The sequence below is a fragment of the Nyctereutes procyonoides genome, unplaced genomic scaffold, assembly GCF_905146905.1.
Source record: "Nyctereutes procyonoides isolate TBG_1078 unplaced genomic scaffold, NYPRO_anot_genome, whole genome shotgun sequence".
Taxonomy (NCBI): domain Eukaryota; kingdom Metazoa; phylum Chordata; class Mammalia; order Carnivora; family Canidae; genus Nyctereutes; species Nyctereutes procyonoides.
The window spans coordinates 2992822-3007363 of record NW_026575153.1 but is presented as its reverse complement, the minus strand read 5'-3'; the positions used below and the strand labels follow the sequence as shown (position 1 = coordinate 3007363).

Here is a 14542-nt window from a genome sequence, read left to right as displayed (position 1 = left end):
GTCTAAATATTAATATAAGATGGTTACTATCTTATCTGTATTACGCCACCTCTTCTCACTTTGCTTTTTGTTCCTTTCCTCTTTTTTTCTTTCCCTTTGTATCAATTTAAGCAGCTCCACAAGAAATGTGGTGACAAGTTCTTTGGAAGGTTTTCGAAACTTTTCTACCTTCTCTTCTGCTAGATATAGTGCTGCAGTTCTTAGCAGTGCAGCTGCTACTGTGTCTGCTGTTCTTGCTGCAAAAACCAGGTAGAACTTTACGTACAATGTGTGTCTTGTGTGATTCCAACACTTTTCACTGTCTTACAAGTCCCCTCAAGGCAAGGATAACCATGTGAAAGAGTCACAGATCTATATGAGATCCTGATTGTGCTGTGGACATTTTACCTAAGTTGTTGACATATCCCACAATATTTATTACTGGTTTTCCTTTAAATCATCCTTTCATCTGTTTGCATTACTACCATTTATCCATGATACTTCTCGGTTACATGGATTATTGCATGTTGTGTACTTATTGAGTTTTGGGGTTTTATCATTTTTAGTTTTTATATCTGAAACAGAATCAACTATCAGTAGATATTTTAAGTTCCTATTGGTATTTTCTTCTCTCACAAGCTGATTGTATTTGAGGGTAATCTAAAGTCTAACTATATCCCTACCCAAAAAAGAATAATAACTTTTTATTTTTGTGAGATTTTGTTTTTACATAATTTTTGGTAGTCTTTATAAAGCTTTATATACTTTCTAAAATATTGTCTTGACCAATTTTGGTGAAAATTTAGTCATTCTAAATGAGTAAAATAATGAGTCATTATACATTAATGAGTAAAATAGTAGAATACTCAGACCTTCTTTTATTCTCTTTCTACTGCTTTGTTCTTCCTGCCTGTCTATAAAGTCTGTGTCTCATCTATCTCTGTCTCTTTCTGGAAATGTTTCAAATCATAGACTGTAAAAACAACTTTCTGCTATTGGTCATGCGATTTTTCGATTTAAAACTCTTTCTAAATGCTCACCAGGCTCTCCAGTCCTGATAAATATCACTTACTCCTGGATGCACTTTGCATCAGTCCTGTTTCCAAGCCTTTAGCTCTTTCGTACCTCCAGTCCTCGAGGAAGTCAACTGGCTCTATCCATGTTAAAAAAATAAGGTACTGTGGGAGCAGATACCATAGTGGTGTTTTGCTGTAAATGATACTGCTTTCTGTGACACCTCACCACCATATTAACCCAGATGAGAAAGTCCTAGAGTGGATTTGTGTTCAGTTTTAAATTAACTGTAAATTCCATGCAATGCTAATACTCAAGCATGTTATTTTATATGATCATTAACTCCCCCTTTTAACCCTTTGTGATATCTTTTATTAGCACACTTGATGTTTAATATGAAATTATGAGTAATTGTGCAAGTGCTTAAATTATAGTATAACTGTTTCATTGCATGGATGGTAGCTATACTAGAAGAATCAAATATTTAGTAAGACATACCATTATACCTTCTGAAAAACGAAAACGAATAATAAAATAATTTGTTTTGACTGGCTACTACTATCTTAGAGTTCTCAAATATGAGGGTTTTACCTGGGCAAACAACTTAATTTTCACCATATGTGGGAAATTTTGAAACAATATTAATTTTTCTCCTAAAGTTAACAAATATGCCAAAAATTATTAGGCATAATATAAAAATAAAAATATCCCAACTGTTCATGAAAGGTATAATCTTAATGAAATAACTGTTTAAAGTCATTTCTGGTGGCGCCTGGGTGACTCAGTGGTTGAACGTCTGCCTTCAGCTCACGACGTGATCCTGGGATCCTTGGATTGAGTCCCACATCGGGCTCCCTGCATGGAACCTGCTTCTCCTTCTACCTCTGTCTCTCTTTCCCTGTGTCTCTCATGAATAAATAAATGAAATCTTAAAAAAAAGATAAAAAAAATCATTTCTGATGGAACATAAAATTAATGGCAGAGTGTATAACTATGACTATAATTAGTGAAAGCCTGATATGACATAGACTATCTCTTGATCACGTGTTTATCTTCTATCCACTGTTATGGAACTTTTCAATATACTTAAGTTATAATTCTGAGTAATTTTTAAAGGAAATGTTTAAACAGAAAAAGAGATCAGTGTACATTTTTCTCTAAGGAAAAATCACTCAAAATCATTTTATAAAAAAGTCATTTTATATTTGTGGACTTGTGAGTGTTAATTGAGCAGAAATCTTTCATCATCAGAGCAAAGTCTATACAGAGACAGGTTACTGACCACATTTGGGAAAAAAATCTCTTTGAGGACCTAATGCAATACTTACATCTTCTCTCCAGTATCTATTTCATTTTTTAAAAAACTTTAAATGGCCAGTGGTGTGTTTTGATGGATATCAAGTGGCGATAGGATAGGAACAAATGTAAATAGGATGGAGAAAAATACTAGTTGTGTGAGACTACCCCATCTCTGTTAGTGGCACGCTCTTATTATATTCCAGTAAGCTATTTTGTACTCAGTATTTAATAAAAAAAGAGCAACATTAAAATTCTCACAAACCTTGCTTGATTGGAGAATTTTAATGTTTGTCATCTATCATTGTAAAACCAGGGACAATTTTACATTTTTGTACGTAACCCTTACATGCAGAGCAGTCTGTCTTAAGTAGAGATAAATTACTCTGAAAAAAAAAATGAATCCTAGAGAGTGTTTCCTTCAAATCAAATGTTTTGTTGTTTAAATAAACTTCTTGTTTAAAAAAAAGCATGCATGCTGTTGTGGACTGATTGACCTTATGCATGGACCTGCTTATAGAATAGATATTAGTAGCCATTATTGTTATTTTTATTAATAGCAGTAGGCCCAAACTAAATATATTTTGGTATTTGGGAAAGGGAAATGATTTTCAACAGGGTAAGTGAATTGGCATTCTGGAAAGCAGGGATGCTTTATTTTCTGAGGAGACCTTGCTAAACACAAGTGATAAGGGTACCGAAAAGAGTAGTTGGGACAATGTCAAATATTTTATCTCTGATCTTTGTTTTGCAGTAAGCTTTAAAATTATATTATAGTGTAATACCAAACTTGTTTCTTTCCATTTATTATATTTAGCATTTTGAATTTTGGTACAGAATGTCTAAGTTAAAGAATTTTGCTTAGGGGGACACTTGGGTGGCTCAGTGATTGAGCATCTGCATTTGGCTCAGGTCGTGATCCTGGGGTCCTGGGATTGAGTTCCTCATCGGGCTCCCCACAGGGAGTCTGCTTCTCCCTCTGCCTATGTCTCTGCCTCTCTCTGTGTATCTCCCATGAATAAATAAATAAAATCTTAAGAAAAAAATTGAAATTTCTTTTCATTGAAATAATCTCAGCCTAACCAGTATATTATTAAGGGCCATTTATTTTTACTGGTCATTAATTAGTAACCTGTCTTTTCTGATCTACTCCTCCAGCTGTTGGTCTCAGTTATTGAAGGACTTGCGTTTCTGTGCCTGGAATTATTTAAGCAAGCAGTACTTTGATTTCTGTTCAAAAGTTAGCAGGATGTATTATTCTTATTGTTGTTATAACAATTATTATTATTATGCTTTACCTGAGAGAAATTGCTATAGTAATTATATCATTTCAAAGTGCAGAATTTATTATTTGAGCCAACTAAAATCATTTTTTTTGAAATGACAACATGTGACAAATGACAGGATGTAATAATAAAAAGCTTTGTGATCTTCTAAATCAAACTGGAATCAGCACAGATAAGGCCTCCTGTTAAGCAAGTAGAGTAACTCTGAGTGAGTAAGGACAATGGCAGTCTTGTCTCTTGTTTTCCTGTACTGTGAACACAGAACACTAGATGTTCTATTAAGCTGGGGATGTTGTCTCTTACTTAACCATTATGTGGCCAATGCATAGCACAATGTCTACCATGTAGTAGTTGCTCAAATATTCGTTCAATGAATGAGTGACTGAGAGTATGTGAGTGAAAAGAGTGGTAAGATGTCAGGAAAACTTAGTTCACAAAATACCAGAAAGTGAAAAAGTAAGGGAAAAAATATCTCTATCATTTCATAGAGATTATCAGGGATTCTCTAATAATTAGTTGTTTAAATGATTTTTCTGAAACATTGAAATAGACAAGAATAGGAAGAAGAAATTAGCTTATGATTTGAAAGGGTTGGCTGCATTGTTCCAATAGCCTAATTTCTCATGATAGACCTTTTAAAGACAATTTTCAGAGTACTAGACAAATATAATCTCCTTTCCTTTCTGTTTTTGTTTTTGTTTGTTCATTTCAAAAAGACAGTCCCTCAGTTGTGGTTTTCAAGTTTTACTTTTTTAAAAATATTGTTTAATTAATATCTTTGTTTTCCTTTAGAGATTTAATAGATTGAGGAAAGAGAGGATCATTGCTAAGTTAGGTTACTACCACTTCACCAAAAATGTTTCCTTTTTTTCTTTCTAGCCACACCCAGGAGACTTCTCAGCAGTTGGCGCCATCAGTAGCTTCAGCACGGAGCATGCCTGAGAGGCGGGAGAACCCAGCCACCACCAGACCAGGGGTGGCTGGTCTCACAACTGCTGCCGCCTTCAAGTCCCCAGGATCTCCCAACGTTATCAAGTCACCAAGCTGGCAACAGCCAAATCAAGCAGGTATGCCAAGGCAATCTCTTGCTTTTTGTTTTTCTTAAGTGTACTTATGAAAATGTCTTCAAGGATGTTTGATAGAATTCACTGGTGAAACCCATTCTTAACCATCTAAGTAAGCTTTAAAAAGGTCTGCAAGAAAAAAATAAAATAAAAAATAAAAACATCTGCAAGGAACAGCTATAGCTATTTTTCTCTGAAGTATCTCATAAGCATTCTGTGTGTATGTTTGATACAATTGCCATTTGCTATTCATAATTAAAGAATTGGGAATTTCTTTGTTTCCCAGATCATTCAAGAAGCATGTGTGAATTGTAAACTTGGGGTCCTATTAATGAACTATATTGTTGGAAGATTAGCCTTGGAAATACATTTTAGTTTTGGTAATATATACAAAATAACAACAGAAGCATTTATTGTCATCAATTACTGAAGAAAGAATCTTTGACTTCTTATCCTCTGAAAATTTATGAGGCAGAAGTGGAAGAAGGTTACAGTACCAGAAAGAACATATTTATTCTGTTTTGTTTTATTTAAGTATAATTGACGTAAAATATTAGTTTCAGCTCTATAACATAGTATTTTAACAATTCTGTACGTTATACTATGCTCACCACATCAAATGTAGTTGCCATCTGTCACCATACAACATTATTATATTATTGACTATATATTCCCTATGCTGTACTTTTCATCCTTGTGACTTACTTATTTTATAACTGGAAGTTTATACCTCTTAATCCCTTTTATCTATTTTACCCATCCCACTGGCCCTTTACCCTCTGGCAACCACCACTTAGTTCTCTGTACTTAACGATTCCGTTTGTTTTACTTATTTGTTTATTCATCTCTGTTGTTTTTTAGATTCCACATATAAATTAAATCATCTGGTATTTGTCTTTCTCTGACTTATTTTACTTAGCCTAATACCCTCTAGGTCCATCCATGTTGTCCACCAAAGGAATGATCTCATTCTTTGTTATGGCTGGGTAATATTCCATTGTATATTTATACCACAACTTCTTTATCCATTCATCTGTCAGTGGACAATTGGGTTGCTTCACTATCTTAGCTATTTGTAAATAATGCTACAATAAATATAGGGATTGCATATATTTTGTTGAATTAGTATTTCTGGGTTTTTTATTTGGGTAAATGCCCAGTAGTGGAATTACTAGATCCATTACATTTCCAATTTTAAGTTTTTGAGGAATTTCTATACTCTTTTCCACAGCAGTTACACCAAATTATATTCCCACTACAATTCCCACTAATAGTGCACAAGAGTTCCCTTTTCTCCACATCCTTGCCAACACTTATTATTTCGTCTTTTAATTTTAGCCATTCTGACAGGTAGAAGGTGATATCTCATTGTGGTTTTGATTTGGATTTGCCTGATAATTAGTGATGTTGAGCTTCTTTTCATGTTTCTGTTGGCCATCGATATGTCTTCCTTGGAAAAATATTTATTCAGATCCTCTGCCCATTTTTTAATCAGATGATTTGGGGGTTTTGGATGTTGCCTTAATCCTATTCACCTATTTCACCCATCCTGCCACCTCCTAGTCTGGCAACCACCAATATAAGTTCTTTATATTTTGGATATTAACCTCTTACCAGATATATCATTTGCAAGTATCTTCTCCCATTCAGTAGGTTACCTTTTCATTTTGTTAATGAATTCTTTCTTTGATTTTGCAGTAGTCCCAATAGTTTATTTTTGCTTTTGTTTTCCTTGCCTGAGAAAACATATTTAGGAATAAGTTACTAAGGCCAATGTCAAATAGATTACTGCATATGTTTTTTAAGGAGTTTTATTATGGTTTCAGATCTCAAAGCTGGCCTTAAATTCATTTTTAGCTTATTTTTGTGTGTGATGTAAGAAAGGGGTCCCATTTCATTATTTTGCATTTAATTGTCGAGTTTTTCCAGGAACATTTATTGAAGAGACTATCTTTTTTCCCTATTGGAATGTTCTTGCCTTCTTTGTCATAGATTAATTGACCATGTAAGCATGGATTTATTTCTGGGTTCTGTATCCTGTTCTATTGATCTATGTTTCTGTGTTTGTGCCAGTAGCATACTGTTTTAAGTACTGTAGCTTTGTTGTATAGTTTGAAATCTGGGACTGTGATACCTCCAGCTTTGTTCTTTTTTCTCAAGATTGCTCTGTCTATTCAGGGTCTTTTATGGTTCCATAAAATTTTAGGATTGTTTGTTCTAGTTTTGTGAAAAATGCTATTGGCATTTTTTTTTTAATTTTTTATTTACTCATGATAGTCACAGAGAGAGAGAGGCAGAGACACAGGCGGAGGGAGAAGCAGGCTCCATGCACCGGGAGCCCGACGTGGGACTCGATCCCGGGTCTCCAGGATCGCACCCTGGGCCAAAGGCAGGCGCCAAACCGCTGTGCCACCCAGGGACCCCTATTGGCATTTTAATAGTGATTGCATTGAATCTGGTGATTGCTTTGGGTAGTAGGGATATTTTAACAATATTCTTCCAATCCATGAGCATGGAATACCTTTCCACTTATTTGTGCCATCTTCAATTTCTTTCATCAATGTTTTATAATTTTTCAGAGTATGGGTCTTTCACCTCCTTTGTTTTTTCCTAGGTATTTTATTATTTTTGGTGCAATTGTAAATGGGATTATTTTCTTTATTTCTCTTTCTGGTAGTTTGTTAGTGTATAAAAATGCAACAGATTTTTGTGCATTGATTTTGTATACTGCAACTTAACTAAATTTATTAGTTATGAGAGCTTTTTGGTGGAGTCGTTAGGGTTTTTTACATATACTATCATGTCATCTACAAATAGTGAGTTTTACTTCTTCCTTACCTATTTGGATACCTTTTATCTCTTTTTTCTTGTCTAATTGCTGTGATGAGGACTATGTACTGTGTTGAATCAAAGTGACCAGGGTGGACATTCTTGCCTTGTTCTTGATCTTAGGGAAAAAGCTGTCAGCTTTTCATCATTGAATATGATATTAGCTGTGGGTTTGTCATATGTAGCCTTTATTATGTTGAGGTATGTTCCCTATAAACCTACTTTGTTGAGAGTTTTTATCATGAACAGATGTTGAATTTTGTTAGATGCTTTTCCTGCATCTAATGAGATGATCCTATATGGTTTTTATCCCTCATTTTGTAATAGAGAATATTTGAATAGTAAGATGAAACAACTTGAGCTCAATATGGAAACCTGAGTTTTCATTCACTTCTACAGATAAATAGCTTTAGGTAAAGTCACTTAACTTTTGACCCTCTGTTTTCTGATCTGTAAAATAAAGACAGATTAATTGATCCTCCTGTTTCTCCCAACATGAAATAAGGTGATGGTTATAGGACTAAAGGACTTCTCTTAACAAGAAGATGGGACTGTATACTTAAGTGTTTCCAGTCTCATCCTCAACTTTCATCTCTTCTCACTCTTTACACTCCCTGATCTGTCATCCAGAGACCTTGTACAGCCTCGCCACTGGTAATTTAGAGTCCTCTCTGTCCTGAACTCCATATCCTCAACACCGTTGACCTACTTGCTGTTTTCCAAGTGGCACCCCAACTACAGCATGTCCAAAAATACTATTACATATCTCTGGGAATGGTACATCCATCCAGTCACCAAATCTCCAGTGTAAGCTTGAGAACCTCCCACCTCTACCCTTATGTTCTCACAGTAACTAATATCTAATGATTTCACTTCTGTGCATTTCTTAAGTTCCTTTTCTCTGTGGTCAGAGCCATTGCCTTGGTTCAGGCCTTTGTCATTATAAACAACTTCTAAGTAATTTTCACGGTCTCCTCACCCCCTATCAATCTGTCCTACTCATTGCAGCAAGTATCTTTCTAAAACTCTTAATTTGCCCATTTGACTCTCCTGCTGCAGATGCTTTACTGTATTTCTCCATTCCCTAACTTCTCATTGAAGTCTGTTTTCACTCTGGCTCTCACTAACTTCTCAATGTCATCTCCCACTAATTCCAAATTGTAATCTGTGGCATAGCCTTATTAAAGCATCTTAAGTTACTGAGACATGCCATGTTACTTGGCTTTAGAATGTTCTGGTCCTTCTTCATAGAATGCGCCTTTTTTTTTTTTTACCTTGACCACTATAGAATTCTAGTCTTTTCCCATCAGTGTTGGGATATTGATTGAATACACGAGGGACTACTTTTAAATATATGTATAGATATTATATTTAAATATATATGTAATATATATTTATTTCAAGAATTGCTTTAAGGATTGATCATTTATTAGTATTTAAGAATTTTTATAGTTGTTAGAGTGGATATTTAGTTAATTTAATTTAGGAATCCATCTTTTGCTTTGCATTATCCATAGTATTTAAATATAATAGACACTAAACAATTTTATTATTAATAAGTTATCTTTAGAAAAATACTAATTATTTACAGTTAAAATTATTTCATAGTGTCATTTTGAATAGTTTTGAATTACCATTATGTGTTACTAATTTTACAGAGAAACTAAAATATTTTGTTGGGGGTCAAGAGATAAGCCATTGCATATGACCTAGACTATTTTAAAGACTACTTTATCACTTTAGAAAATTTAAAATATTTTTTTATTTTTTAAAGATTTTATTTATTCATAGAGACACAGAGAGAGAAGAGAGAGAGAGAGAGAGAGGCAGAGGCACAGGCAGAGGGGGAAGCAGGCTCCATGCAGGGAGCCTGATGTGGGACTTGATCCTGGACCCTGGGATTACGCCTAGGCCGGAGGCAGGCGCTCAACTGCTGAACCACCCAGGCATCCCAACTTAAAATATTTAGACTAATATCTTAAGCTTCTGAAATTCCTGGACTGTTAACTTAGCAAGACCTGTTTTCTTGGGAGAAAATGTCAATGGATCAGCCCCCTAGGTTTTTAGTTGTTTTCCATTTACTTGAAGCTTATCTATGATGGTGGAGATTGGCTCTAATTATTTTGTATGTGCATGTAGACTATAGAAAGTAACTTTAAGAAAAATCTCCTTTGGTGTAGTAATTGAAAAGGAATAGGAGAATGTTTTTTAAAAGTGAGGGAAAAACTATCTGAGGTAGAAACTGATGGGAGGACATTAAGGATGTGCGCTGCAGAGGGCAGAAAGTCTATGTATTGCTTTTGGAAATTCAGAAACTATGGTCAAAATACCACTCTGTTAAAATGAGAAGAAAAAAATGGAGGCAGAATTCCTGGAGAATACACTACAGCAAAATTACCACAAGAGGGCAACAGAATCCTGTCTTCTTTAAATGTATTTTGTTATTATCAAAGCAGTCAACACCACTATAATCGTGATTCATATGGTTAATATTTAAAATATCATACTTTTTACAGAAAATATAAGTGAATTTAATTTGAACAAAACTATAAGAGTATAAACCATTGCACATTATATGACCTAATAAAGCATTAATACCATAAAAAATGTTTTACCATTGTGAATCATTGTTGAATTACATCATCATGCTTAGCTCAAATGAGAAAATATTTGCAAGGGCACCTGGGTGGCTCAGTTGGTTAAGCATCTGCCTTTGGCTCAAGTCATGATACCAGGGTCCTGAGCTCAAGCCCTACACTGGGCTCTGTTCTGCCGAAGGTCTGCTTCTCCCTCTCCCTCTGCTTGCCACTCTGCCTACTTGTGCACATGTGCCCTTTCTCTCTCTCTCTCTCTCTCTCTCTCTCTCTCTCTCTCTCTCTCTCTCTCCCCCCCCTGTCAAATAAATAAATAAAATCTTTAAAAAAAGAAAAAGATATTTGTAGAACTTCTGTTTATTTTGCTCTAGGTGTGCTACAAACGCATTTAGTGTGTATTATATAATGTAAAAGTTACTTATTTTACACCATTTTGTAAGAATTGTAAAATAAATAGAAAATCCCCAGCCATGGGAAATATTTTGTTCTACTCTACCTTTAGTGTACCATATTTAAAAACAAAATGAAACAAAAACATCTCAGAATCTACTCTTCCACTTTGATATGTAGTTTTAAGAGTTTTCTAATGCAAATAAAAGATTTTTTGATTTAGAAGGGGATGGCTGTCTCATTACGAGTTTTTAGGCTCTTCACAATTCACCTGTGAAACTACAGTGCCAGAGCAGGAGAGGTAAAAACTAGAAAGGCCAGTTGCTGGCTAGCCAACTCCAATAAAGTATTGAGTTCTCCCACACCGAGAACTTCAGGTTTCTTTCCTTTGATACTTCACAGCTGTGTTCTAATGTAGGTGAAAAAAGACACCCCCACCAACATCATCAAAGAGTGACTGTTATCAGTGATGTCATTTTAAAATAATTCCTAAAGTTGGGTGAGAAGGATGAGATAAAAATTACTAAGTTGCAGTCTGTAACCTATTCAGTTGATCCTGAAATCAATTGAATGGATTGTAGCCAGTATTTTCATTTAAAAAATGAAATAAGGGCAGCCGGGTGGCTCAGCGGTTTAGCGCTGCCTTCAGCCCAGGGCATGACCCTGGAGACCCGGAATCGAGTCCCACGTCGGGCTCCCTGCGTGGAGCCTGCTTCTCCCTCTGCCTGTGTCTCTGCCTCTCTCTCTCTCTCTGTGTGTGTGTGTGTCTCTCATGAATGAATGAATGAATGAATGAATGAATGAATAAATAAATAAATAAATAAATAAATGAGAAGATATAAGAATATTTTACTATATTAAGTATTTTAACATAGTAAGAGTATGTAGGTATCATGCTACGAAAATGTGGTTTTAATTTATATATGTGTATGTATGTAAGTACAATCACACATATTTGGAATCAGCAGGTAAACAAGTATTTTGTGTCACAGTATTTCTTACTATGTTTTAGTAGTTAAGAAAAGATTTGGAAGTCATTTTTTCAAATAAGTATTTTAGACATACTTTTGTCTATTGGGATGACTAATATGGTTTTGAAATGATAGCCACCACGCCCGCCCCCCCCCCCGCCCACAAAAATAACCTCTGCATTGAAAGGCTGATTGAAATTTTAAGACCTACTAGTGTATTCTGAATCTGTCATGGGTTTCCATTACCTCCACTGAAGTTCTGACTTTGAATGTTAGAACATTTCATTGTGGTGTTACATAGCTTATGTTACCCAGAAGTCTTTCAAGAATATAGTAATGCTACCAGTTGATAAAGAAGAACTAGGTGTACATGTTAACAGCATCATAATTTAGATTGGATTATCTTTTTCTCAGGCATGTAGTTTAACATGCACCAGCACACATACATACACAAGTTTATCAGTGGCTAGCAAAGACCTATTTTATAATGCAAGATTGAAAAGTTCATAGTCTGCATGAAAGTATTAAGATACAAAAGAAGCAATAATCCAAGCTTGAATTTTGTGTAAGTTAGCAATACTATGTTCTATTTGTGCTGTGCCTTTAGTACTTTAATAATTCAGATATAGTAGTTCTTTTAGAAATGTTGACGTGGGGGCACCTGGGTGGGCTCAGTAGGTTAAGCATCTGCCTTTGGCTCAGATCATGATCCCAGTGTTCTGAGATGGAGCCTCACATTGGGCTCCCTGCTCAGCGGGGAGCCTGTTTCTCCCTCTCCCTCTGCCTGCTGTTCCCTCTGCTTGTGTTTCTCCCTCTCTGTCAAATAACTATAAATAAATCAAACCTTAAAAAAAGTGTTGACTTGATCTAGAAAGATACATAAAAGGTGATACTTTTGTTAGTTTTCAGAATTGGGTATTTGTACTTCTTAAAATATTTTAATTCACTATATTTGTAGTCTAATAGATGTTTTATTGCTTGAATTCTTCATGTTGTATATAATTAATAAGTAGCTAGATATTTTCAAAACCAACTTAAATTTTATGGTATGTTACAAATATGTTCCTATGTTTACGTTTATGTTTATGATCTAATTTACTGTGTAATGTTTTCCCTAGATTTTCTTTAGGTTAAAGATTCCAGATTGGGTAAATTTAGTTCTTTTGATGCAGATATAAAATATTTCTATTTTGGGACTCCTAGATGGCTCAGTGGTCAAGCATCTGCCTTTGGCTCAGGGTGTGGTCCTGGAGTCCTGGGATCGAGTCCCATATCAGGCTCCCTGCATGGAGCCTGCTTCTCCCTCTGCCTATACCTCTGCCTCTCTCTCTCTCTGTCTCTCTCTCTCTGTGTGTGTGTCTCTCATGAATAAATAAATAAAATCTTTTTTAAAAATCTCTATTTTACCAAAAATAGTCAGATGTTCTTCACAAACCCAGTCTTAAAAGTTATGAAGAGCCATTAGATGTTGGAAGCACATCAGTTTTCTAACTTGTTTAATTATATACAAAATGAGAATGACTAATTAATTAGAATATAAGCAGTGCTTTGCTAAACCAGACCATCCAACTAGCTTTGCTGACAGTGGGTGGCTATGAAGAATAGTAGTACCTGCCCTTTTGGCATGAATTTCAGAAGGCCAGAGATGTTCCCTAAAGGGAGCATTTGAACCTTTAATTTCTTTATCTGTTAAAATAAGGGTCTGAAAAAGTCCCCTGTAACGTTGTTATGTATGTATATATATAAGTAGGTCTGCATGCATACACCCCTAGGATGTAACATTTTGAAGTGTGTGGCACATAGATGATACTCAAGGAAGGTTAAGTTAAGTTTTTACCTATTTATTTTAGTGACAGCATTAATAACTTACACTGCTAACATCCAGCAGAACAGTTCTCATGTGACTTCTCTGATTGAAAATGTTTTGGGTTCTCTGCTTCCCACACATTAAATGTTTGGCTTCTTAGCAGAGGTGAAGGTCCCTTTATTACCTTGTACTAACCTTCTTCTCCAGCCTATTTTGTAATACAGTTTTTCATGTTCTCTGCAGTCCTGTCACACTAAAGTTCAAGAGTCCATACCATTCCTTGGGCACACACCTCTGTGCTTTGTAAAGCTACCCCTTTCGTTTGAAATGCTTTTCCACTCTTCTACCCCTGAAAAATTTCTATTCACTCTTCAAGACCAAATGTTATCTCCTTGGTGAACCTTTCTCGAGCCCTCGAATGATTTCTATCCTTTCTCTGTGTCCCTACAAAAGGTTGATGATGGCTTTATTATAGCATTCATATTCATTGTAATTGTTTACATATGTGTCTTTTACTGCTGTTTTTAGATCTCCTTAAGGACTACGACTGAGTCTTACTAATCTTTGTTTTACACTACCTAAATAATACCTGGCACAGATTATAGGCCTTCAGTAAATGACAAAGCCTGAGTAAGTGAGTGGGTGGATAGGTCAGTTTGTTGTATTTTGGATATCTTCTTCATATGATTTGAGGGATTCATAAGACATTGTTCTTTCCTCCTGCCAGACTTGAAATTCCCACAAAAGTCATTGAATAAACGTGGATGTGCTATCTGCTAAAGGCTGACATTTAAAAACTACACACATTGCTTAAGGGAGCAGAGAATTCCACTCTTCTTGAAGCATTAAACTGCCATAAGATTTAAAAGTTGTGAACATCAGCAGTACTATGACCAGTACTATATTATTTATCTCTAGTAATTAAAAAAGTTTGTAATAGATCTGAAGCCTTATGGTAGGAATTTATTAAAAATATGGGAATATATGGCCTATAAGGAACCAAGCAGTGGAATGCAGAGGAAATATTAGGGATAGCCACTCATTTTGTCAATGTGGACATATTAATGTGGATGCAATTTAAAGCACCAGTAAATAACAGAAATCAGCAAAGAAAGTGCAAAGACTTAAGGCAGATTACAAATCCAGGTTAGAAGACAGGAAGGTCTGGATCAATGGAAAGAAAGAGACCAATAAAGTTCCAATGATACAATCTTGGGAGAGAATATTTGTTTATATTAGGGTTTATAGTGGAGTCATATTTTATGCAGGAATAAAGTGTTAATACTTAGGCCTACAGTAAAATCATATGTAG

At 35.2% G+C, this 14542-nt stretch overlaps 1 protein-coding gene across 14 annotated transcripts in view; it reads left to right on the top strand.

Moving 5' to 3' along the window:
* PDLIM5 (PDZ and LIM domain 5) overlaps positions 1-14542 on the top strand; it is a 212239-nt gene that overhangs the window by 157018 nt on the left and 40679 nt on the right. For 13 of the 14 annotated variants that reach the window (XM_055313243.1, XM_055313244.1, XM_055313245.1 and 10 more), the window contains one exon: positions 4455-4642. In XM_055313243.1, the coding sequence (XP_055169218.1) occupies positions 4455-4642 (188 nt within the window). Of the gene's footprint in view, positions 1-114; positions 250-1022; positions 1155-4454; positions 4643-14542 lie in introns of all 14 variants that reach the window. The other variant, XM_055313258.1, reaches the window with a different exon arrangement.